This window comes from Motacilla alba, chromosome 2 (genome assembly GCF_015832195.1).
Source record: "Motacilla alba alba isolate MOTALB_02 chromosome 2, Motacilla_alba_V1.0_pri, whole genome shotgun sequence".
NCBI lineage: Eukaryota > Metazoa > Chordata > Aves > Passeriformes > Motacillidae > Motacilla > Motacilla alba.
In genome coordinates, this window is record NC_052017.1 from 19790888 (window position 1) to 19818411 (window position 27524).

The window sequence follows — 27524 nt, forward strand, 5'->3', positions numbered from 1 at the left end:
AGAAATAAAAGCCTGAGCTAAGTTTAAAATTATAAAAATATGTTTTTTATTAATTTTTGACTATTTCCCTTTAAGCAAAGATTTTAGGAAAATAGATTGCAACAGTGAGACAGCAAATACTAAAGCAAGGACAGTGTGAGATTAATGAACTTCACAATTACAGGGTTGGCAGCTGAGAAGGTCTTTAAGCAGAGATTAAATTATGTAGCTAGGCGCCATCAGATGTGATGATCTGTCACACAGCAAACACAGAGCTAAGCCAGCTGCACACTTTCAATTCCATCTTAGGTCTGAAGGATTATCCTGTCTTGTCTAGTCTTTTTATTGATACTAACTTTTTTTGCTGATCACCTTGCTGTCTGGAGGAACTTCAGCAGGTTCAGAATCTTCTGGGCTTCTCTGGTTAAAAGCAAAGATAATGGGTCAGTGTTAAGAGTGTCTTCCAGTTGCTGCCATAAATACACGAAAATATCAACAAAGTTCAAGCTATTTGAATTAAAGATAGTCAATGGTTATTTGCACAGATGTCATTAGAATAATTTACTGGCAACTGGCACTGTGATTGGTACTGCAGAAACACATAAAAAAGAAATCTACCTCTCCCAGAGAGGGTTAAGTCTAATTGAGGTAGGAAGAAACACATGCATTGTTGTAACCCAAGAAAGCCACACTTCTGCTTGAATACTCAAAAATCTGAGCCAAAGACTAGAAGGGACATTATAATTAAAATTGCATGTTTTGCTTTTGTCATGACTGGATAACTGTATTTTCCTGGAAATGTGTCCATAGGATTTCCAGGGAAAAAGAGGTAGAGTCTTTTAGGTACTCATGTTCTTCACAGTTTCTCTGTGAAAACATAAGACTAAAAAAAATTATCATCAGTAGGTTTCATCCCCTTTCAAAATTCAGGGGTTTTTCTTCAGCGTGGTGCAGCCTCCAGTGTCTCGTGTCTTGGCTTTTAGCAAGGGCTTCATCTCAGCACCAGGCAGCACTGGCTGGACATAGCAGCACTTGAGTACACTCCACGGTGACATTTTCCCTTACTTCAAGTGAAGAAAGAGACAGTGACTTCCCCCTTATCCTGGAGAGATAAATTGATGCACCAGCCCTAACATGCAATTAATAGATATTGCAACTATTGGGAGATAAGGGAGAACATGAATAATCTCTCACTGTCCCTACCTTCTTGGGGTTTTGCTTTCTGATTGGAGAAATTGTTATAAATTCATGTGAGAGAGACAGAAGCCAAATAACTTGTTTGCTTGAAACTAGAAAGACTGAATTTTAATTTCTGTGTGGTTTTTCTTTTTCCAAAAAGTGTGTTAAAACCTATTATGGCAGCCAGTGGAGTCAATAACAGCACAAGAGCTCTGTGTTAGGAACAGCAGCCACCACTCCAAAAACTGTACCAGAGATGTGCCCTGGCTACAAAATAGGGTATGTTTATTGGTTGGTCTTAGCTTGGTTGTGATGAAGGATGTGTTCTGTAGGAGCATGAGAGAGGGAACAAGAATTGTTTCTAATATTCTATATTTTAAAGGAAACCTAAATGTCTCGAGTTCCCATGATTGCTGCCAGTCATATGAATTCCAGTAATTGTTCCACTTCTCCTATATTTATTCACATGCCACTTCTTTGAACTGTGAGTCAAATCTGAAAGACTAATTACTGATCTGAAGGATTTATAAGTTTTTCTTAGTCAACCAGTGTTTGTCTTAGTATTACTCACATGATTCTGAAAAATTGGCTGCTCTTGTGCAAACCAGCTCAGCCAAGCTAATTCTATGTAGATATTGTGATCTATATAAAACTATGGGGAGATCTTGCATCTGAGGGGAACAACATGTTCATTCATTATGATAAACAGGAAGCTTTGACATGTCTCACAAAACAGTAAACATGCTTCACTCCTCTGTTTGATCTGGTTTTTATTGAGAGTTTTCCAACAGCGTTTTAGAGATTAGTGGTGACTCATGAGGCTCTTGCCCATCACAACTACATTAGTAAAATGGAGTTCACCTGTGCATCGAGATACTGGATATAAACTGAAGATATTTGTTGAAAGAAAGAGAAAACAGGGTAAAATTTACAACTCAATTTAATTTGCAACGATTTATCTGTCTGGATACTATCCACAGACAAGAATAAAAGTATGTAACTTCTTATAGGTAAGCACCATTCCCAGATATCTAAAGATATTCCCAGATATCTAAACATTCCTCTTCAAATCTGTGGAAAAATGCCCAAGAACAGTCCAGGATTTAATCTGTTCACTAATTATGCACTTAACTCTCATTGCAGGAAGTTCCAGAGTTTTTCTTAACGGAGAGTCTGCTTTTACATATGATCAATGAAAAAAAGGAGGGAGAAAGAAAATCTTCAAGAATTTTATCAACAAAATGTATAACAATACAGGAAGCGTATTGTTATATCAATCTGATACACACTTAAGAAAAGTTATTGTAAAATATCTGTTCTTGATATATCTGTGAAAGCTCATTATAAACTTCAAAATCTAGAGATTCTTGAAAATCATGTCAAGTAATAAACAACAAATCAATAAAGACTGAAAAATAATACTGATTTATTACATTAATTTAGTTCATTTCTTTAGAGGAACAGAAAAAGAATTTAGGGAATTATGTCATATTGGTAACCTACCAACTGAATGGTTGAAGTAGATTTGCCTCTGCCTGAATGTTCATTTAATTCAGACTCCACTGGAAGATCATGGGAATGTCCCCAGTGCCCATTAACTAAAGAAAGGCCCTGCTGAATGAAGATGCTTTGAAATTAATTCTGAAACCCAATGAACACAGGTGCAGCATTTCTCAGTCTTTTGTGAAAATTTAGCATTTTTAATGATTTTTTTTTCCAAACAAATTCTGCTGAAAAAGATCACTGGCTGACATCAACATTTCCTTAAATGTTAAGAAAAGCCTGAAAAAAAACCCTGAAAAATGAATCAGATATATCAGTGACAATCACAAAGGTTTGACAAAACTTAATTTATTTTAAAAATTAAATTCAAATTTTAAGCTGAGATAGATAAAAAAATTAACTTTGAGGATTCATCTAGTTCTCAGTAGTAGAAAAAGTTTAAAAATTGGTGGGATGATGATAAAACCCTTCTGTCAATCAAGGAACAAAAAGGACTCCTTTTTACCAAGCAAATAAAATATCACCATCATCAAAATACTCTCATTCTATTAATCTCACATTATATTCTTATGGGTGACTCAAAGGTAGTGGGGATAGGGAGTCATTGAGGCCTAAATCAGGCCAGTCTTCACACACTCTGTACACAGAACAAGCAAAGGTTTAGCCTTCTTAAGTGACATTAGGATTGTCTCTCATGCTGAGAAGCTTAATGAGCCATCACATTTTGTGCTATATTCTCTCCTTGTGCATAATCACATTTTCAGGCTCCGGCCATACAATAAAGTAATAGAATTACTGTAAGCATGGCTGTGAGCAAGGAGATATTATTAATAAAAATTGGGTCCTACTGACTGCAACACACAGATTTTCATATCACTGGGATAGGGATCAGAAACAATTTGGAAATTTTAAGATATTGTTCTTGAAAATATCTTATGTTTGCATCTATTTTTCTATTGCATCTTTCTCATCTTCAAACAGAGCCTAGAGCAAACAACAGTCACTGCTATTTCATATGGATACACACACTTTTCACCTGCTCCAGTGTGACTCATGAATGCAGGCTTATGGAACATGTTCAATTAACTGTTCCCTTTCTGGGATTACAAATACATGAAACTCACTCATGAACAGTGCCACAATCCACAGAGGAAAGCAAAATAGAAATTGAAGGTCAATCTGGGTAGGAGCACTTTGGAAAGCTATTATCAATGCTTCATTTAACCCACAGAAATTATAATTAATTTCCACAATCATTTTAACATTCTGTGCACTGCAAAATCTCAAAATACAAGAGTTTTTTTAAAGGGTGAATTGTACAAAGCTTTACCTGGTCACGAGGTGTTACCAAAAGAAAGAAGCACTTTTCTATCAGAAAAAATCCATGAATTCCTCCAATTATTCCCAAAAGTTTCCAAATATATTCTTTTCCCTCATAGAAATGTTCTACATCTTGCGCTTCATGTTTATGCAAACCAAGAGTCTAAAATAAAAGAGATAAAGTTAAACAAAATTAATATGGCAATGTTTTAATTTTTGCTACAGCAAGCCATAATGCATTAAATCATTGTATTCTCAGAAATTTTTTCCCAGTTTTGTCAAAGTTAAATTGTGTTTTGAAATAATCAGCTGAATAATAGAGGATGAAAATAATCATGAGGAGCACAGCTACACTTCTTCATCTCTCAGTGGTGAAAGTAACATTATTTTTAGGGACAGTTTTATGAAATCACCTTTTATATATATGAGATATATTTTTTTGCAATATATTGATGCTCAAATTCTATAAAAATTATTTGCATTGTCTTAATATGCAAACTTCATATCGAAAATAGATAAAGAGCTACTGGAGAGGGTCCAGCAGAGGCCACAAAGATGTTTAGGGGACTGGAGCATCTCTCTTATAAGAAGAGGCTGCTGGAACTGGGCCTGTTCACTCCAGAGAAGAGAAGTCTGAGAGGGGATCTCATTATTGCACACAAATATCTCAAAGGTGAGTGCCAAGAGGGTGGTGCCAAACTCCTTTCAGTGGTTCTCAGCAACAGGATGAGGAGCAATGGCCATAAACTAAAACACAAAAAGTTCCAACTCAACATGAAGTAGAACTTCTTTACACTGAGGGTGGCAGAGCACCGGCACGGGCTGCGCAGGGCGGTTGTGGATTCTCCCTCTCTGGAGATACTCAAAAGCACCTTGATGTATTCCTTTGTAACCTGCTCTAGGTTATCCTGCCTTGGCAGTGGGTTGGACTAGATGATCTGCAGGCGTCCCTTCCAACTCTAACTATTCTGTAGTTCTGCAACTCTGCGATTCTGTGAAAATAATCCATTAATTAATGCATAATTAATGCAAAAATGCATTTCTGTTGGTGGGTATGCTTCCTTCTTTTCCCTAGTGTCACAGCACAGCAGCCCTCCTTTGCTCTGAAAGTGAGGGCTCTAAAGGCTCTGGGTACATCACATAAAGCTGGCGAAGGACAATACTTTCACACTTAAAAGGTGTTGCTGAAAGAAATGCATTTGTCTCACATTCAGTGAGAATTGCCTTCCTTAAACCACTCTCCCAATTTTGCTTCCAGAAAAGATGCATTGAGCATAAAGAAAACTTTAACCAGGATCTAAGTGAAGCTGCAAAGATCTCTTTCTGTGACCACTGGAAGTCTACTCATAACATCTGTGTCATATCAGAGGAGACTGTTAAAAATAAATGAATACACAATGGAAAATTTGGTTCTGTTTTGCATTTTATCCTGTTCTTAAAATTTAGATTATGAATTTAGGAAAAGATCATGCTACCCATTTTATTACAGTTCTAGATGTCAGGATTAATTAGGCTGATAGTGCCTGGTTCTCTGGAACAATCTGTGGAGGGGACTGTAAATGGCTCATACAACCTTAGAACAATTTTTGTTGAAATGTGTTTCAGAATCTGCCTCATGAAATATCTTAACACCCATCTAGAACGTGCCTTGCACAGGACTTGTGGAGTTTCTGAATTTTTTTTGAAAAATAGGAACCTTTCTTTCTTTGAATTAATCAGTCATGGATTTCTACTTATTATTATTTTTAATCTCTCTCTGAGCTACAGAGTGCAAATGTAATTGGGGGGGGTATGGAAAGCTTTAAATTCTCCCTGATGAGCATTATCCAGGTTTAAATGAAACATTTCTCTTCATGTATGTCAACATTTTAAAAAGAACAGAAGTGTCTATTACTTACCTGAGGAATAAGATGTAGCAATGCATCTCCAGAAAGGGTTCCAACAGCCAAACCGACAAACAGCTGTAAAATGAGTGTATAGATTTCTTGACAGGAGTTAAATAAAATGAGAGTTGTACCAAACATAGATCCAATAGTAATAAGTAAAACAGCAACAGTGCTGTAACCATATTCTGTAGGGGAAAACAAATGAAACAAAACAAGGCCTTTAAGCATCCAATATTAGTATTTGTATTTGAGTATTTTTTGTATTCGTAATTGTTGTTGAGGATATGTTTTCGTACCTCTATATACAAGCACACAGAAGTGATTCATTGTGACACTATCTGATTTCAGCTGGGATTGAGTTAATTTTCCTAATACCTGGTACAGTGCAGTGTTTTGGACGTGGGATAACAATAATGTTGACTACGCACTTGGTTATTGCTAAGCTGTGCTTACCCTGAGTCAAGGACTTTTCAGTGTCTCATGCTCTGAAAGTGAGGAGTTGCACAAGAATCTGGGGAGGTGGGGGAGGAACACATCTGGGACAGCTGACCAAACTGGCCAAAGGGATATTCCACACCACAGAACATCATGTCCAGTGTAGAAACTGTGAAGAATTGGCCAGGAGGAGCTGATTGCTGCCCAGGGGTGAGCTGGGCATCAGTCAGCAGGTGGTAAGCAATTGTGTTGCGCATCACTTGTTTATCTTGGGGTTTATTTCCCTCTCTCTTTTTTTTTTTTTCTTTTGTAATCTTCCTTTCCATTACTAATTGCAGTAGAAGGAGGAGTAGCATGAATTATATATTTTACTTTATCTCAATTATTAAACTGATGATAGTCAACTGATGGGTTTTACCTTTGTCCAGTTCTCCTCCCCAGTCCCTGCGGGGGGAGGCAGTGGGGGAGTGTGCGAGTGGCTGCTTCATATTTAGGTTCTGTCTGGGGTTAAGCCACAACAGTCATATAGATTTTTCTAGTCATGTGTGAACAGATGACAGAATTAGAAGCCCAGAAAATATTAATTTTTTCAGGCACTACATGTAATAGTCTGGTACTTCCAAATTTCAGACCTTAGGAGCTAAACAGACTGTGGCTATGCAAATCAGAGGCACTCAGAGCAGCACAGTGAACACTGCTCTGCATTTGCTTCTTCTATTAAAAGATTTATGCTTGAGATTCTGTGTTCTCACATGCCACACCTGTGTATCTTTACAGTCAACACCACATTTTTAACCAAATCATTTTCTGTAAACAAAAGAAGGCCTAAAACCTCAAATATATGTAGCAATCTAATTTAGGTTCTAAGCATAAACATTTTGGTCCAAACTATATTTAAAAATCTGCTGTGGAAATGCATCTCTTCAGTTAATACACCAGGACCACCAGCCTATTTTTCACAGATCACTGGGATGTTTTTGAATGTTAGTCTTATAATTCCTCAGAGTTAAACGCTGCTCACATTTTCAACCTTTTGCACAACATGAATCCTGATTAATTTCTATGGAAGTCTTATAATGGGAGGTAAAACACTGATGAGAAACTCACATAAAGGAATTAATGCCAAAATATTTAAAACTGTCACTTAACGTTTCAAACTTCAATAGCACTGCAAGTGCTTAGCACCTCATAAAATCAGACAGCTAATTTCACAGACTGCACATGCAAATAGAAGAGTATAGTGGATATATATGGAATATCAGGCCTTGGTGACTTAGCCAAAACAGCACAGTCTGTCAGTAAAACAGAGTTCACATTAAGACTAATGAGCCTATGCTTAGGTCACTGGGTCACACACAGGTCAAACATGGAGTCCTTTATCTGCATCAAGACAGCAGAAGCGTCCCTGTGGTCATGGAAACCTTCCTTTGTCAAAAAGCATAGGGAAAGGGCTCTTATTAATTCCATTCTGCCGTTGAATAGTTCAATTTTTCTCATGTCTCACCTTTATGAGATCAGTAAAATGTCATTGATTGGGCTGATGGCTTTAGACTTGGAAGAATCCCACCTAACAGTGAATTTTTTATGAACCTTGTATGTGACCTGGGTAAGTTCCTTTCTTTTCTTTCTTTGTCCCTTGATTCCTGATCTAAAATATGGTCATATCTGTGTAGCACAGAAAAGATCAAAGCAGTAAAGACTGCAAGGTGTTCAGGTAATGAGCAGAGATATAAGAAAGAAGGAGTACTGCCTATTGAAGACCTATAATGATTCTGTATGTCTCTTTCTACTATAACAATTCTTGGGATATCCATGAGTATTCTCCTGTGCTTTTTACTTCTGGGATATTCACATGTGTCCTTTCATGCTTTTTAATTCCTGTGCTGTTCCATAAGGATCATTGGGCAGCAGGATGTGGGGAAAACTTACTAGCTCCAAAAAGACCTAATCATCTAAAGCTGACCATGTAGATATTAGGATAAAGGCATTGAAGACATTGTTTTGTGGCCCAAAAAGTGCTCCTGTAGATGTAGGCAATTATGGTTAGATGTCTATTCCTTTTTGGTCATTCCCAGCTCCCAAATTCCCCACCAAAATGAATCTCTCTGTTATTACACCATCACACCTTGATTTGTAACCCAGATATCATTGGCTTAAAGTAAGAAAAAACCCCAGAAAACACGTTAGGAAGCCCTATTTCTGATTCCGCTGACCCTGAATCTGATTCAGCTCAGATTCAGATTTTTCTTTTATAAGGTGGACTAAGGATTGATTATGGGAGAAGTGGAATCCATGGAACAGATGGAGCAGAAAACACTGGAAGCAGAGGCATGTGAGGGGTACAACTGCAAGAGGAAACAACCTAATTATACCCTCAGTCAGTTCTTGTTCCAGCTCTATCACACAGATCCTGCTGCCCTGTTACTGTTTGTCTGGATGTTTTTCTTACCCCAATAGTATCCTCAAAGCTTTTCTGCAATAAAATATCACAAGCTGAAACACCAATAGCATTCCTGCACAACTTATCTATACCAAGCATTTGCCACATCATGGTATAAAATGCCAGATAATGTAACTTTGAAGCTTTATATAAGAGCAATGCAATGATTACAATAGAAACCTGGTGCAAATTTCACAGTATAAGCCCTTATGCCCAGCAATCCATAGATGAGGACCTGTTATTGCCTACCTGCTGGCAATATCAAACAGTCCTCTAACAAATTAAGAAAATAAAGCTTCAAACCTTACATGTGGAAATAGAACTCCAAATGCTATAGAATTTACTATAGAACTCAAAATACTATAAAATAGAACTCCAAATACTATAAAATACATGTGTAAATAGAACTCCAAATACAATACATTGAATCCCCTCTCTTCTCAATATAATACTATTATCTGACATGTATGCTATGAAATGATATAATGCATAAATTACAGATGGCATAAATCCCATGTTTTGCGTTAATAATGAATGAAAAGTCTCCAGAAGTCCTTGCACCTCTTTATCTCAATTTAAATAATAATTTATTAATAAGAACATAACTTACTTTCCACAGTTGTTGGTGGAAGCTTTGTCTGTTTGAAGTCAGGAGGTTGACACGAACAACTTAAAAGTTGTTGAATGATAGCTGGACTGATTTGCTTGAAGTGGTCCTTAGAAATGGAGGAAGAACTGTTTTTCAAAAATATCTTCACAAGTTCATTGGCAGAGAAACAAACCTTTGTAGAAAAGTATATACAGTTACTAAACATGTTGCATTTACCTGCATTTAATTTTGAGGTAAAATACAGACTCTTAGAAGAACACAGGGCACTCCAGCCCTAGAAGAAATCTGCTATATATCTATACTTCTTCTTGCTTAAATTACTTTAATTACTTCAATTACTTCACTTTTTTTTCTGTGTAAACTCAATACTACTATATATTTCAGAAAGACCAGAATCTCTGGGATAAACCAGCTCAATTTCTATTAAAGCCACTTAATGTCATTAAGATCTTACAAAATAATATCTCTTAATATTTTATTGTTATATGTGCTAAGAAAAATGCTTTAATGCTAATATGAATCATATTCTTAGCTATTCCTGTGAAACTACATTATTTGCAGTAATAGTGCTACTAATATAAGATACTGCCCACATCAAAGCAATATTGAGATTTGTCCTTGTACTGGATCTTCAGTAAGATATGAAAATAAGTTAGCTTTTTTAATTCATTAAATGAGGGCATGTCAGCAAACTAGATGTTAGATCGTCTAAAATTGGACTAATGATTCCTTAATAATTGTATTATTACAGGTACTTCAGAATTCCAACTACTTTTTTGTTCTTGCTTGGAGCATCTCTTTGTCAAAAGAAGTAATGTTTCATGGAAGCATTTATATTTCAAACATTGTCATGAAGAATTGTGTTTTCCTCTCCAGGATGAAACTTCTAGTAAAATCATGAGCAGTTAACACAAGAAAAATTCTAGTGGAAATTTCTGTAAACATTTTTAAACAGAAAAACTCCAGATGAAATATAGTATCCTACGTAACAAATATGTTATCTTATTAATAATCTTCATTTCTTAATCTCATCTGATGAGCTGTGATTCAATATTTAAAACCAAAAAATTTTCTTTCATCTAAATTGGTCTGCATCTGAGACTCAAGGGATTCCTAAATATTCTTTCTCTCATTACTGAAGCCTAAGCTTCTTTTGAAGTTGTTAAGTATAATTACCTTTAAATAACCCAGTTAAAACCCAACACATTCTTGCTATTGCTCATCCATTAGTGAAGTAAAACGTGCCTTGTGGTTCACTAAGAAACTGAATTAATTGAGCACTGATATATTTTTTCCTGAAAACCACATTCAAGTCTTCAGGATGATCTCGTCACCTGGACCAAGTGTGATCTGACTTCAAGCCAAAGGAGAGCATGAAGACAATTAAAGAGCTACAATATTGTAAGAGACCTTAATTTTGCCTGTTCTAGGCAGTGATATTGGCTCTAGAAGTAGGGACCACTGACATCTGGTATCAAGTTGGAAGATTAGGATTTTGGCTGGTTATAAGCAGCATTGCTGACCAGTCAGAGCAGGCCTGATATTATTTAACACTTTCACCAGGAACTTGAGTGATGGAACAGAGTGCACCAGATGCATTCACAGGTGAAATTCAACTGGGACCACTGGTCAGTATGCTGATGAGTGTGGCTGCTATTTAGAGGGACCTGACAAGACAAAGAAATGGGCTGATCAGACCTTAATGAAGATCAGCCAAGACAAACTTAATGTGCTTGACACAGAATAGCTGCATGCATCAATGAAGGCTAGGGAAAACTGGCTAGAAGGAAGGCAGATTTCCAGAAAAAGCCCTTGGGGTGGATCCTGACAGGAAACTTGAACATGAGCCACCAGTGTGCCCTTGTGGCAATGACCACCAACTGCACACGGGCTGCATTAGCTAGAGCAGAGCCAGCAGGTACTGGAGAGAGAATATTGCCCACCACTCAGGACATGGGAGTCCACATCTGGACTATATCCAGCTTAATAACCAGCAGTGCAAGACACTGGCAAATTGAGGGAAGTCCAGTGGAGTGCCACCAAGATGGCTAGGGAACTGCAGCACATGATGTGCCAGGAGAGGCTGAAGGACCTGGGTTTGCTCAGTTTGGGAACAGAAGGGTTGGTGGGTATCTTAAGTCTTCAACTGTCTAAGGAGGTTTAGAGGGAAGAGATAACCAGAATCATTTCAGAGGCATACAGCAAAAGAATGAGAGGTGAAAGGTATTTGTTGCAGCAATAAAAAACTCCAATTTACTATAATAAATAAGACCATCAAGATGAAGGCAATAAAGCACTGGCACAGGTTTCCCAAAGACTGTATAAACTCTGTTTTTGGAGACATTCAGAATTCATTTACATGGCTCTGTGAAATCTGATCTGACTTTGAAATTGGCTCTTTTTTGAAAAGTACAATAGACAAGATGAGGTCCAGGATTACTGTGAACCTAAATTTTAATGTGAATTCATTACCATGGATTTTCAATGAGAATTTATTACCATGAATTTTCAATGAAAAGCAAAATATCAATTGTGTCCACCCCTACATAAAAATAGTGTTAGGGTCTATTTAGTACAATGTTCTTGTGAGATGTGGGCCATGAGGACCTGCATCTTTTCTGGTTGCAAGCTACAGCCTTTGAAGCTTTTTAACATAAGGAGGCAGACAACTGTCTCCATTAGAAAAGCAACTATGTGTGTATCATCCTGGAAGATGATAACAAAGAAATAAGCACAATGATTTTGCATATTTTCATGTGAAAAACCGGATGGATGGATGGATGGATGGATGATTTGGGTTTCAAAAATCCATGTTTGTTTAATGAGGAAGAATAAATGAATACATAGATGTTGTGACATAGTTTAATGGAATTTAAGATTGTTTATCTTATTAGATCATTTGCCATTTACTTTTTTTATAGACATATTTAATTGTGGAGACAGTAATGACTGCAAAAAAAAAAGCAGTTACTCTTTTTTTGTGGTAATGTTTCAAATAATATAAAAATATAAAAATTAGATTACAGATCTTAAAGCAGTTAGCAAACACAAGCTATAGACAAGTCAATGAGCTGTATGTAGCAGAATCTCCTACTAATGAAGCACAATGTCTATCATAAGTGCAGAAAACCTATCAGGAGACAAAATTAGCAACACTGCAGTGAAACATTAGGTGTTCTAATGGAATACATAAAGGAAAATAGGCACAGCTAAAACAAACAGAAATGGGAAAAAAACCTTGGAAACTAGGAGTTAATACAGAAGAGAAATTATCTTCTGTCCAGCTGTTTCTTTGTGATTTTTATGTATACAGAATATTTGGCTCTCAGTTGACTCCTAAGACTCAGATAATGCCCCAGCACACTTATCCTTTGAGTTACAGTGAGTCTTAGAAGTTCAAGAAATCAAAAAACTGAGCCTAAAAATACTTCAAATGCTGGAGAATTTTACTTCTATTACAGATAGAATCACTACTGATTTCTGTCCTTCATAATTTAAAATTCATATGAAACACATTGAAAATGACCTTAATTTAAGATTACTTTGAGACCCCATTAAAAGCCTCATCATGCTGATCAGCATGATCCTTTTTTGTGGACAGCTGCAAAGAAACAAACGTATTGATAGAGTATGCATTTCAAATGCAATAGAATTACAGAGATAAATATCTATCAGAATAGCATTTAACCAGATGAAATTTGTCTCAGCTCCCCATCACAAAATGACCACACAGAAAAATTCAATTTTTCATCACTCAGTTCTCCAAAATCAAGAAAAAACATTGCCACTGAGTTAATATAAATAGTAAAGGGTTGAAAACAATAGAAAAGTGTTCTTTGAAGAATATATTTAAAATCTATACATCAAAATATATACCAATTATATACTTTGAAGTCTCCTTTTTTTGCCTAAGGAATGATACCCAGTCTAAAGCATGGAAGTCAGTTACCATATTGATCATTGCCGTAAACAAAATTTATTTATTTTCAAATTCTTAGGATAAGGATAAAATAATCTGCAATAAACCAGTGTCCTTCAAAGTTCTCAGCGAGGATACTTTGGAGTACCTAAGGCTCTGTTTTACAGCTGTTATACTTTCTACAGAAGACTTCTGGATTCCATAAATGGCTATGAAGAGAGTTTGGAAATGTCCAATCTTCAATTTACAGAAGCCTTTCAAAAACAACTTACAGAGAAACTCTAAGTTACTTTGTTTTCCTTAGTGCAAAACAATCTCTTTCTACCAGGTCACTTAAGGTGTCCTAGAAACACTGTGACATAAAACCACAAGAAATCTCTAATAACTGTAAGAAAACATCAAAGCCATGTTAATCCACTCCTCTGAGTCCTGAAGAAACACCTGATTCCAGGTAACACTAACCATTGTTAGCCCCTCCCGGTGACTTTAATTGCACATTTAATGTCCACAAAGTTTTTTTTCCCAATTAATATTTAAACAAATATAGCTATATAAATACATATTTTCATCCGTATCTACATGCCTTTTTGAAACTAATACATTTCACCTCAGACATATTGCATGGTTTGCAAATCAATTTAAACCTATTTCAGTGAAATTCTGTCACCAACATTATCATAACATAAAAATAAATTAACCTGGTCCCAATCTGTGTTCCTTTCACGATCCTCAAAATAGCTTTTCGGATAGTCTCCTTTTGTATGGTTTCCTTTGACTGGAGTATTTCTTCTTCCAATATCTCTGACTGTCAAACTGTAATGTCTTATTTTGTGACTGTGAAATTGTCCATTTACAGTGCAGGTCTTTTTGGCTCTAAGCACATTGAGTAGTTGTTCCAGTTCTAGTAATTAATTAGAGGACAGATATGTTACCATAGGAAAATGCACACAAAATATTTAAAAGGCGGTATTTTTTTTTCTTTTGTTTGTCACAACATTGATTCAATTCCTCATTTTAATACTCTTTTCTCAGTTTGGTACTGGAGGCAATTTCTGCTTAACAACTCCGGAAGTTCCAGACACCCAGATCCTCAACCTTTTCCTCTTTACATATTGCACTCAGATGTGACTGGAAGGCAGTTCATCTTTCATTTAATCAGCCTCTCTGACAAAGTTATCTAGTAATTTCTAAATAACTTCACTGTTCTTAAAATTTTCCTGTGTAAATGGAACTCCGCACTAAGCTGCCACAGCCAGGTATTTGGATCAGGAAACACATCCTCTATAGGGTGTCCTGAAATCAATTTTCAGGATGTTGTGCTGTCCTTGCACTTCAGAAGTGCAGCACGGGACACTGAATTTTTTCTATCCTTTGGTTAACAGGGAAGCATGCCTGCTCACAGTACTGAAACGGCAAGGAAAGAGCCAGGATCCCTAATCCAAATCTGAGATCATGCACAGATGCACCTCATGGCACAGCTGGGTGCAATGGGTGCTTCTGCTGATGGAGTGCCCGGTTGTTTGAGGGGCAGGTCCTAACCTATCTACCTTATCACCTTCCTTCACCCCTGCACTTTCAAATAAAGCCATAGTGATAATTCCTGTAAACCTTAATTTTTCCATTAAAAAGTGGTCCACAAATTAATTTGAAAGAAATTTAGATTAATGGGAATGTTTCCATATGATAATCCTCTATTTTTTAAATCTTGTTACTCAAAAAAATGCAAATAGTATAATCTTAATGGTAAATCTCACAAAAAAGTTTCTGATAGGATGTTTCACTACTTTCTTTTGGCTACTTAAACAAACAGATCTGAATGGAGCTGTATTTGCAGGTATATTTGTTTTCTAAATGTAGCAAAATCTAATTTTCTTTTTCTATGCTTCCAGATTCTTACTCTTTCCTGAAGTTACTATTAAGAATTTAAATAAATTTAAAGAGACAGTATAATGAGCTTAGATGTAACATAGACTTACTCTGTAACAAACTGGTTAAGAACAATTTTTTGTTTTTTCTGAATGACATCCTAACTCCACCAAGGATACAGTCCTGCTGTTATCTTCACTGGGGCCCAGATTTCACCATATATAGCTATTTAGTAGCACTGTGCTGAGATGGCTCCCTCCATTCTTGTGAGAATTATTTTACAAGATCTGGCTGGGCAATTTTAAAGGAAGGGCTTTGCTGCCAAACCAGTGTATGTAAGTACAATCTATAAGCCCCAGTTTAGGGCTAAGGGTTATTATTTTTTTACTATTTATTTCTGTGATTCAATGTACTTCTGTGTAACCTATGAATGTTAAAAATGTTTTTACCTATGCTCAATTCAGCTTTTTAATCTGTTTTAACCCATACTTAATGTAACTTCTAAAAAGTGCTCTAAAAAGCTTGTAAACTGTTGCTGTTAGCAGTTGCCACAAAAAAGGAAAAGTTGATGTCTTATAACAACCTTCTAAATCCATACCAGGCCTCTGAATTGATGGTGTAGCTTCTTAAACTGCCAAGCAGGCACAGCTTTTTACAGAAATTAATAGCTGCTGCTGCTGAGAGTTTGGCATTTGTTTTGTTTTGTTTCAGGTTTTTTGTTTTGTTATTTTTGGACCAGTTAGAGCACTCCTATACTTCTATTTATTTATGGTTAAACAGCATTTCTGATAAGTCCAGTAATAAATTTTCCTGAAGAAAATTAACTTTGCATACTCCAGCTTACCTGTCACTTGGAGCTCAGTGGTACTATTTAGAGAACTGAAAATATATTTTATAAAGAATTCTGGGGAAGGCAAACTTGCTTTCCCCATGCAGACTCCTTGGAGTGCCAGAGTAAGGATTAAAGCAGCCAGGCGTGGAAGAGTGTTTTCATCAGCGCCATCTCTGTCCATTATATCAGCCTTTTTCTCCAGAGTGCTCACATCAACACACTGAAATCAGGAGAAAACAGCATGAAGTCAGTCCTGCTAACCTCCATTTAAATAATCAAAGTGACAGGAGGAGAAACTGTGGAGAACAATTTCATTGACAGCCAGAGTAGAAAAAATGCTAAGACATAAGCTGTAATTGCCAGCAGGACAGCTAATCAAAGGACATTTTCAGGAGAACAGGCATAGAATTAAAAATCTTGAACATTTACTCAGTGTCTAATGGGGGAAAAGTACAGTCCTTCATTCAGGTTATTTTTGCTTAGTGTTATTTTCCTGCTGTTTCTATTGTTCCAAGTGTACTCCTCAATTACATCTACATCTACTTCAAGAAAGTGGAAGAAAGGGGATGAATTTTTGTTAAGACAAGAAATTGGCTCAAATAATACAGACTGTAACTCTTCATCTCAAACTTCAGAAAGAACTCTTAAATGTTTTTAGTTCCTGACCTATTCAATGGAATCAATAGGTTTTTTATGCATTAGTTATCTGGGGATAATATGGACAGATATAATTTTGCTGATAAAGGGTGACTTTCCTGCTGGGTGACCAAATAAAAACAGTAGTCAGTGGTATACAACCATGTGTGTGGACATCTGCAAAATCTCTCAATTGCCTGGAAATTTATCCCCCTTTTCATATTTTCTTCCCCTTTCTCCCTTCTTGTTTATTTTCACTGAAAATAGTTGGATTTGAATGAAACAACAACAATTATAAGAAAAAAAATTTTTTTTTTCTAACTCATATTAGCAAAATTAAAAAGTCAGCTAAATGAGCCAGTACAGTAGTCATTTATGTCATACATACTCATCTCTCATTATGTAGGCCATAAACATTTCGGAGAGGAGGCTGCTATTTCTTTTCCTGCTCATTCACTGTGCGTTAAAATTTTCACAACCCAAAACTTAATCTCTTATTTCAAACAAGATATTAGGTGCTATGACTAAAGAAGAGAATATTTTCTGTGAAACCAAAATACATAAAGAGCCACTAAAAATGCTTTTCTTCTATGACTACCCTGCACCATTGGCCCTTTTCCACAACTCAAGTGTTTTGATTCCAACTATTATGCTATTCTGTTTTGTGTACCTTTCATAAAAGAAACCTCTTTTCCTTCAAGTCAGTGAATGAAGTCTCAGTTACTGGACAGGCTTGACAACTGATTACACTGCCAGCATAAACAAACAGAACCCTCAGGAAAGCGTTTTATGGGTTGTCATTCTATCTTGACATTCCAAATACCCACCAATGCCTCTTTACAGTTGCTCAGATACCACTGGAGTCCTTGGAAATCGGCACGTTCATCAAGACTCAGAACCAAAAGTACTGGTCAATGAATAATTTATGGTGGGAAATGACCACACAAAGAAGACAGAGAGAGGAACTAGAGGCCCTCAACGTTCTGGACATAGCCAGGTCTCCTACCCACCTTCTGTTAGTGCAGAAAACCCTACTACAGCATGCTGTAAATTAAAATCTAATTAAATGAAAAATTTGAGCTTTGTATAAACCAAATTTAACTCAATACATTGAACAGATCTAAGGAGCTACAAACAGGAGGTCAACCTGTACTTTAGGAGTTATCCAATCTGGCTAAAACCTGTTTAATTGCCCCTTACAAGGAAAAGTTTCTTCTTCAATTTTGAACTCCAAAATATTATTCTATTATTTTTATAATAGAAAAAATGTTTTATAGATTCTATTTGAAATAAGGAATTCTAAACAGCAGTGCGAAAACTCACATCATGTTCCCTGACTTAGAAATTATGATCTTAGCTGAATATCCTCATTATGCTTTTTTTTTTCTGCTTTAAATTTAAGCTTTTATCTTTAACAATCTTTCTACAAGGCATATCCATGCTGGTAGATAATTAGTCACAAACGTGTTTCTACTGAAGGAAGCCATCATATCTTTGGACAGATTCCTCATTCCGTCCAGCTTTGGATAGACATGGAAGTGTAGAACCTGGCAGGGATTTCATCACAGCAAAATAATTCATTATTTCTCCTATACCAGCCAGTAATGGATCTGTTCTGCTTTATGACATGGAAATTCTTCAACTTTGAACTCTGTAATATTATTCTATTATTTTACAGATCCTATTTGAGGTAAGGATCTCAAATAGATCCTTATAGACAGATCTATCTCAAATAGATCTCATAGATCACCAGTAGTGTATCTATGCTAACAAATATCAGAAATGAGAAACTATTTTCTGTCCTTGGAGCCAAGTGCAAGATATTGCACCTACACAGCTGTGCTCTTTTCCATCTGCCCTAAGCAGAGCAAGTGCATCTAAATTACCCATTAGGAATGGTCCCTAAAGTGCAGTATTTCACCAACCACTTCACAGCAGACCCTGTGGAAGTGGCACATGCCAGAAACAACTCAAAGAAAAGCATTAAGCAGCACATACAACACAATCCCAGTGTTCAACCTGTGCTCGGACACTTTCACCTACCAGTCTTCTGGAGGAGTGTGGTACTGGCATAGTGTCTCTACTAGCATAAAGGTATTATACCTGCAATAAAGATGAAGTTATTTTTACATATGTGTTCTTTACCTGGTTTTCAGAAGTTTTAAAATGTTGCCTTACTGCAGCTAAAATATCTTCAGTTTCATTCCGTGAAAAATAATAACAGTCTTCATCATGTCTTAAACTAAGCATACTCTGTAGGTAAAATTTATAATCCTTATCATTCAAGCTGAATTCTGAAGAACACATATCTCTACGATGAAGAATGTAGTAGAGAAGAATAAGAGAAATTCTTTCAAATACTTCTTCACTGAGATGGCCTTCTAAATCTCCTCCAGCAATCAGTAACAAAGCATCTGGTTCAAGGCACTGTGAAGAAATAAAAATAAATAGAAATTCAACTCAAGTGACACCCTGCCAGGCATCTGCAAATACAGATAGGAAGGACAATGGGAGAATACAAGTTCTGTATTTAAGGGATTGAACCCAAAACTTCGCAAATGCAGGCTGACGGAATGGCAGAAGGAGGGTGTAGGTAATTCTTCAGAGTTTTATGGCTGCCAAATCACACCGTGGGGTTTTTTTCCAGAGCCCCTTTTATTTTTAAGATGACACTAGAGATGACACTTCGAGCAACCTGGTCTATTGGGAGGTGCCCCTGCTCATGGTAGAGCGAATAGAAATATGTGATCTTTAAGGTCCCTTCAAAGTCAAACCATTCTATGATTCTATCCTATAATTCTATGATGTAGTGGTTTGAGACTCCCTACAATTAGGAATAATTCTGATCAATCACTGTAGCGAGTGAAAATCTTCCACTGGCTTCAGCAGATTATACTTCTGGTTACAAATATATTAGATAAGGGCTAGGCCTATTCATATTTTCATCTGCGCATTCAATACGTGTTTACATTAGAAGATAAAAACAGTTGCTGAACTGTAGTTAATTGAAGCTATGTAAACAGAAGTTATACCATATTCAATGCACTGCTGAGAGATGTAATTGAGCCTGTAATCACACAGCTATTTTTATGTTTCTCAATGAATTCTGTTAACTGCAACAATGAGATCCAGTGCAGAGAGCCAGCACAAGGTCTCAACCCCATTTAGTCCTTCAATTGAATTTCAAGAGGGACTGAAATTACATATTCACCCTGGGCAGGCTTTACATCTGAGCACAGATTTTTAATATGTGTAAAACTGTAGGCATTAATAGCCAAATTACCTATTTATATACATAAATATAAGCTAGATTACAGTACGGTTCACTGTGTCCTCTCCTGCCTTCATTGCTTATTAAGGTCTTTAACTTTTCCTAATGCAGTCTCTGAGAATTACTCTTTCAACTAGGAGGAGTCTATTCTCTTTTCTGTCCCAAAGACCTCAAGTCAGTCAACCAGCCTTTATGAACACTGAGTAGTAATACAATAAACATATGGCATGAAGTGGAAGATTTTCAAAGATTTCTGTAAGATTTTAAAATCTACTGAGGATAAATTGCAATCAGTGAGTCCATTGTTTGCTCTTGCAGGGAAGATGACTGAAAAGAAAATTGCCAATCAGAAGGAAGCAGATGCATTGTAAAAGATGCAGTTACTCCATAGTATATGCCTAGCCCATGGTGAGTGACCCTTGAAGTGATATTAAGAGAATATAAAGTGGTTAGTCATTAGGTTGGGGTTTTTTGTTTGTTTTTTAGTTTGGGGTTTTTTTTGCTGCTACTAATATTTTTACAGGAATAACCATCTGTCCTTGATTTAGAAAAGCTAAACAAAAAAAGAAGCTCAGAACTTTGGCACTGAAATCTGAGTTTCTTTTCTTTAAGTGGCCAGAAGTTTCAAAAAAAATTTGCTTACCAATGCAAGAACTATATGACTTCTGTTTGCTTAGGAGATAAAGAAATGTCAGATTTCACTCAACAGCTGCCAGCCCCTGCCCAAAGAATCTTAGGGCCACTATATAACTACAAACCAGAAGAGGGTCCAAAGAAAAGAATAAACTTCACTGCTTTTAAATGCCCATTAGAGATATCATAAAAACAAAAATTAAAAAAATCTGAGAACAAAGTCATGTGGTATAAACCAATCCTGGATTTAGAAGGGAAATTGAATCTGAAATGAATTAGTGATTCCCAACAAGTAGGAGGAAGAAAATGCCTATATAAGGTGGGGCATTCTGTTTCAAATTTTGATGAACTTGAAGGATAGTGCTTCTTGCACAGTCTTTGCTATCTAGGTTTACCAAATCTTGTTAAATCATCATGGAAGTTTTCAGCACAGTACCACATGGGCACCATGTGACTGAAAATGCTACATCTGTCTCAAGGATTTCCTACAGAAAACCACGTGCCTGTGCTGCTGGCACAGAAACACTGACAGTGAAGGATGCATGCAGTGTTTCTGACTCAGATGACACTGAGGGGTACTGAAAATGGTGAAAGTCCTCAAAGTTGTCCTGTGGAAAATTTCCAAGATGAAGCCTGAACGGAGCAGCAGTACTGACCAAAGTAAGCCACAGCTAAGTTTCCCTTAGATTTTGTCCATCCAAGGACACCAGCAAGCTCTCCAGAAATACATCACAAATACAAGAAAAAACCATGCCACTAGAGAAGAAAACCAAAAGGGCAAACAACAACTTAGTTTTGTGTAGTTTGGGAGGACTACATAGCCATGTTTGATACATTGATAATTTTCAATTTGGGCTTGTATCTGATGCATATTTGTTGCCCATGCGTGAATTATCTCCTTCATAAAAAATTATCCATTTAGGTAATGACAAGCATTTACAACATTTATGTATGAAATTTCACATTTGGGATCGTATGAAAAATGGGAGCATTTTTAGAAAGGGTTTACTGAACAGGGTAAAAAGATTCCCACTTCATTGGCTTGGCAGATTGCTGAAAACAGCACCTTGTAAGAACATTCACCTTTCAGACCATCTTCATAAGTGTGGTATAAAGTGACACTGCTGTATGTAGGTCACTGAACAGTGCCAGAGCCAGAGTAATGAAAGCCAAGGCTAACCAAGCCCTTTGTCGTCCCTTTTAGCCAAGTTGCTCAGTAACACTGTCCCTGTCCTTTCTTCATTGAATCAGGACTGAGTTCCGAAAATATTCTCAAGTAGACAACCAATCCCTCTGTGCAACTGTACCCTGGACTACTTCCAGTTTCAATTTGGATTTGTAGATTCATTGTTCTGCCTTTCGTTTTCCTTGACCTGAACTGCTTACAAAACCCTCCTCTTAATCTTGAATATTTCAGTGAAGTGGCACATAAATCTGAGACAATCCTGTCTGGGTTTTATTTTTATGAAGTAAAATCCAGAACAACAACAAAAAAGGTGGCAGAACTGGTCCCCAGTGTTTACCTATGTCTTTCCACGGTGGAAATCCAGAGCGCCAAATTCAAGCTCATGCTTTTATTGTTATACTAGGTATCAGCAGAAAAACTTTTGCTGGAAAACAAACACTTGGGAACTTTAAAAGGAATGTCTGTCATGTTTGCAATATCTCTTCATGAGCTCAAACAATAAATAATAATAATTCAAAATGAAACAAAGCAGGGACAAATTTTTTGCTGCAACAAGAAGTTTTTTACATGTTTAGGTATCGTATTCAGGACAGTATCACTCAAACAAATGTTAGAACTCACTGATGATCCTGTAAAGATATCCCTCATTAATTGAAGCACTAACCAGATTACAATCCTCTTGCATGCCATAAATCCGCTGTGGGCATTCAGCTCTCTCCAGTAACATTTTGACCAGTTCCCGTGAGTGGTTCATGTGGAGCTCAGTGTTTTCAGCTGAGAGAATGCGTAAAACTTCCACCAGAGAGCCTCTGCTGGGAGGACTGCTGCCATCCTGCCCATGCTCTTCCCCAGGCTGTCCTTCAGCAATGAGCACGCTGAATATGAAAGCAGAACATACCACCCCAAGAGCTGGATGCTTGGTCAAAAAACACATCTCCTCTTCCTGCAGTGCGTGATCTGCACTGAATGTTGGACTGTTGCTCACACTGCACAGCTTAAACGGGAAACCTGAAGAATCTGAATGGTAAAGGGGAAAAAACCCAACCCTTTAATTAGTGCGAATGCAATATGTTCGAAAGGATTTATTAATTGGTCGGCTAAGCTGATTTGCAGTGACAAGCTGTTTTTGAACAACAGGGAGCCTGTAAGGACTTTACAGCATAGAACAGCAGGAAACTAAGACAACTATGGCCTCAAAACTTCTTTAGAATTACCAATAAGAGGTTGTCTCAAAGTGCCCTTCCCTCTTCGTAAAAATAAAGTCTATGGCTTTCATTTCAGTGTTATGTTATTGCATTCTCTACTAATTCTTTTCAGTAAGAATAGGAAAATACCATGGATTTTGCTTTCATTTCATCATGAAAACAGGTTTTTAGTAACAAAAATAGCTGTAAATAAATATTTCTAGTCTAATATTATTATGAATGCACAGTAATTATGTTACATAGCAATAATATAAAGCAGGTTATATTGTCAAAACACTTTACCAACATCACTAAACTCCAGCTATACTGCACAAAAAAAAGAAGGAACAGGATGTACTTAAAAATTAGTGATCGCTAGTCAGACGGAAGAATTGCAAAGCTGAACTTATAATTTCACTCAAAGAACTCAGTGAATGAACAAGACAAACAAGCTTTACTTGTTAACTCTAGGTGCAAAACACATTTTGTACTATAAATCTCTCTTGTTCACAATCCTTCCTAATAAACCACTCTTTCTGCTTTAACAGTAATCTAGCTTGATATCAAAGCACAAGAAATATAAAATAGTTTCACTTCTGTTTTCCACAGAAGTTTTGATTTTATTGATGGGCAGATGCTGGCAGTGACATACATATTCAGATAGTAAAACACATGTTAAACAGCCATATATATGTTAATCCTCTTTGAACTGCAATATGATACACATTTTAAAGGAAACTCTGGTAACAAAGTATTTAAAATTGAAAAAGAACTGCTGAATTCAAATGGGCATTTAGTCCGAAAAAAGTTAGTATGTTTTTAGATATCAGGAAATCTTTTGGTGTTTAGATATATTTTACTGTTAGGAATATTGTTATGAGGATATTATGAGCATTTATTTCTAAATGTTATTTTCTTACCTTCTGAAGGGAAAAAGAATGCTCGAGTATCTAGCTTTGTGGCCTTCTGAATCCTCAGAAGTATTTAGCTGCTGGAAGTCCAATGTTTTTAAAATTCCTTGATGGTGCTCTGGAAGCTGGAGAGGATTAGTTTATTGCTGCCTTGAAAAGTTTTCAGTTGCTATGGAGAGAGCTGCCCTTAAGGTAACAATGGAGGTGGATAGGAATTAGTACATGTTCTTCTTGTACTTGCAAGTTCTAAGCATTGCATTATTGAATTTATTTCCCATTTTCTAGTCGTTATCTTTTTATGTAAACAGTCTATTTTAGAAGTACAAGATGTATAAAATCTACTAAAGAATGTATTTCTTTATGATGGATAATATATGCAAGCACTCATAACTGTTCCCTGTGTTACTAAATTATTTGATCAATGCTACAACAAACCTCAATTTTTTTTCATTAAAATATTACTGCTTTTTTAAAATATGAGCACACATTAGAAATAGAAATCTTTTCAAGCACATCATAGAAAAATTATATTTTCTCTTTGCAAAACACCGCCCATAGAAAACAGCCTCTTTCATCCCTACTTATCCTGTGTCACATTTGCACCAACTGAAAAAGCTGGGATAGCTCAGCCTGTGGTGAAAAAAAATGTCGTCCACCCACTCAGATTTTCCAGAGGGACGCTGTTACGAAGTTGACATTTACATCATCACACTGTTACAATATTACTGCACTGGAAGTTAGTGAAATCTGTCACAACTGACAGATTTCCACAGAGACCAGCACACCAGTCATATCATTCTCCCACCTTCCAAACCTTCCGTGCTGCTATGGAGGACTGTCATCTCAGCTGGCTCAACAAATCCCGTGAAGCAGTAAGCCTGTAGTAATAGAAACATCATAATTCTCTTTAAAGCTAGATTAAGAAAAAATCCAGGGTTCTAAAATGTCTGTAATGTCTCCTACAAGGTGGTAAACTCAAAGGGAACAGCTTTGTTTTAGCAAGACTGAGAACTGGCAACTGATGCTGACTATAAAAGAATTCAAGTGACAATGGCAGCTTGAGGGAAATACAAAATGTAAACAAATGTTCTCAAAAACACAAAGTATAATTACACGTACAGATTCTTGTGTGATGAAGGCTGAGTATTTTAAAAATCAGTCCACTTTTAAATATTCTTTTATTTTACTTAATAAATTACGAAAGATATTTATCAAACTAACATGTCTAAATATACCACTTTAAAAAAACAAGAATTACAAAAATTTTTCATATAAATATTTTTATAAGAGTGACTGAAAAGCAGAAACACATGATAATATGCATTTCCTCTGGCTTTCATATAATTTGTTCTGTGAAACAACGTTAATCATGTCCAGATTTGTTCCACTAATAAAAATAATTCCTCAGATAATGGGGGAATAGCTTCCAGTATTTAATTCTGGGGATTGCTTAATCTCCAAACTAACATAGAATAGGTTTTTTCTGTATATAATTTGATGTTTTGTGTATAATTACAAATTGAAACTAAGAATTCATTCCATCCAATTAAAGTGTACAAACAGAGGGTGAGTTGTTTCAGTTTACCGAGAAAAGCTAACATTTAAAAACACATTTGATGATTCATAACTATTGAAAGCTGAGAGATTTGCATAATAATACTGGCTACAACTTACTTTAATATTTATATTGCAGAGTGATGGTAAAAAAAGGAAAATATTCAGTACATTAAAAAACAACAGATAATAATTGGTACAGGCTACAATGGCTGATCTCAAAGGAGATTTCACTTCCCTTTTTATGACTAAGTGTTGCAAACCTCTCCTGGCTTGGAAATGAGCTTCTCAGTGGTGGCAAAATCACTGACAGTGACTCAAGGCTCACCCTCTGCTTTTACCCTTGACACTGTGTTTTCACAGTCATGCCACTGTCCTTAAAGAGCTATTATGTCTACACAGCACTTGGATTACTTCTTCTGAAGTAATTGCTGGCATCGTTGCTAAGTCTTTTGTTCAAACCCTTGTGCAGCAGCATTATTCCCCCACTACTCACCCATCCCAAAGCTGTGCCAGCTGATCAAATGGGACCACAACAATTGCAGAGCTGTGTGGTTAGATGCCCATAAGAAATTTACTGAGACACAGAAAAAAAAATTCATTTATACAATTTTAATATCTTAAAACCTCCCAAAGCACCCATCACTAATACTGTAACTCATGTGTTATGAGACAAACATTTTGACTCAGATTTTACTGTGAGCCTTTTGGACAATTTTGATAAAGCAGAAAAAAACTCCATGAACAATACTCATAAGCCAGAGACTCTCCATTTACTGTAGAATGATAATATGCATTGAAGAAAACCTTGAGAAGAACTGGAGAACTGGGGTAACTCAGAGTGAAGTACTTTACCATTGTAACACGACAACAGACATTCTAACAGACTCTTTATAGCAAAACCAAAGGTAGGATGAATTTTCTGATTAAATAAACAATTAAAAAATATTATTCCATTTTATACTTACTTACATACCTTGGCATGCTAAAGCAAGGATCTGAGATCAAGAGATTTCAGAAAAAAACCCCTGTATTTTTAAAATAGTTTGAACAATTACCATCCTGGGGTACTTGCAAGAAAGCAACTAATTGCTGACAGGTGTCAGCATAGGTGTATGACCCAGGAAAAAAAAATGTAAATGAAGAAATAAGATAAAAAGAAGAGTGACAAAAATCTGAACTTCTCAAAACTCCATTTCATTACCAGATTCATGATCCCAGAAAACTGCATATAAATTTTTTTCCACCCACAGATACAATCTTTTATGATTTAGAGAGCTCATACAGTAGCAACTTATGCTCTTAGTGAAAAGGTATGAAGACAGTTTAGAAATGGCATAACTAGACTTAGAATGGGCAGCAAGCCCTCTCTAGTTTCAGGGGTTTAGTTAGTTAGTTTTATTTTAAGTGAACCAGTAAGACTAACTGCAGCTTATCTGGCTTCTCCCACCCTCACACCTGCTGTGGGAACAAAAGCAAGTTGCCCATTCACAAATGTCATGGATAACTGCACTCTGCAATTAACTGGGTTTCAAATGATCGGTGAATAAATTGTGTAGGAATAGGAAAACTCTATTGAGGACTCACTCTGAGATGACAAGGGCATTTCCAGGAGCCCTACCAACATGACTAGTGGCTTTATTTTATTTTTACAGTAAAATGGGAGAGGATGTAGGCATAATTTTAGCAAGACCCCTGCTGAACCTCACTCATACTGGGTAATGCAGCTATATAAGTCTCATTCCTTCAATGCTGTGTAACTTGTTTTGATGGACTAAGCAAATGCATTTTTTCCTTTTTACTAATGGCAGTAATTATGGCAAACAGAAGAGAATCTTCTGGCACTGCAGCTTTCCTCCATGTTATTAATGTGATGTGCGCACATTGTATAATTACAGGCATAGGCAGTATATTGACATATGAAAGAACTACATTTTGCATGTAATTTTTAGAATTTCAATACATAAAGTATCTTTGCCAATGCAATGCCAGGGTGCTGTAATAAAAAATGTCAGTACTTTAAAATTACCACAGTCAGTTAAGCTTTTTTTGGCATCACATGCCAATCTTAGCAATATCACGTATATTAAGGTTACCAATGAACTAAAATAAATGAATATTACTGAAATTATCTGAGATACATGCATATGCATTAGCATACATATATATATGTGTGTGTG

The 27524-nt window shown here is 36.3% G+C and overlaps 1 protein-coding gene across 6 annotated transcripts in view; it reads right to left on the reverse strand.

Annotated features, from left to right (window-relative positions):
- Positions 1 to 27524, reverse strand: part of SLC39A12 (solute carrier family 39 member 12) — a 46597-nt gene that overhangs the window by 16597 nt on the left and 2476 nt on the right. Inside the window, exons 2-13 of one of the 6 annotated variants that reach the window (XM_038129440.1) lie at positions 25841 to 25921; positions 24596 to 24668; positions 23800 to 23976; positions 22594 to 22712; positions 18751 to 19032; positions 15982 to 16189; positions 13970 to 14172; positions 9353 to 9524; positions 5880 to 6052; positions 3992 to 4144; positions 2662 to 2769; positions 336 to 399 (exon numbers count right to left, since the gene is read on the reverse strand). In XM_038129440.1, coding sequence (XP_037985368.1) covers positions 336 to 399; positions 2662 to 2769; positions 3992 to 4144; positions 5880 to 6052; positions 9353 to 9524; positions 13970 to 14172; positions 15982 to 16189; positions 18751 to 19032; positions 22594 to 22629 — 1399 coding nt within the window. In that variant the 5' untranslated portion in view covers positions 22630 to 22712; positions 23800 to 23976; positions 24596 to 24668; positions 25841 to 25921. Of the gene's footprint in view, positions 1 to 335; positions 400 to 2661; positions 2770 to 3991; positions 4145 to 5879; positions 6053 to 9352; positions 9525 to 13969; positions 14173 to 15981; positions 16190 to 18750; positions 19033 to 22359; positions 22713 to 23799; positions 24206 to 24595; positions 24669 to 25840; positions 25922 to 27524 lie in introns of those variants that run through there. The other 5 variants (XM_038129435.1, XM_038129441.1, XM_038129436.1 and 2 more) reach the window with 5 other exon arrangements.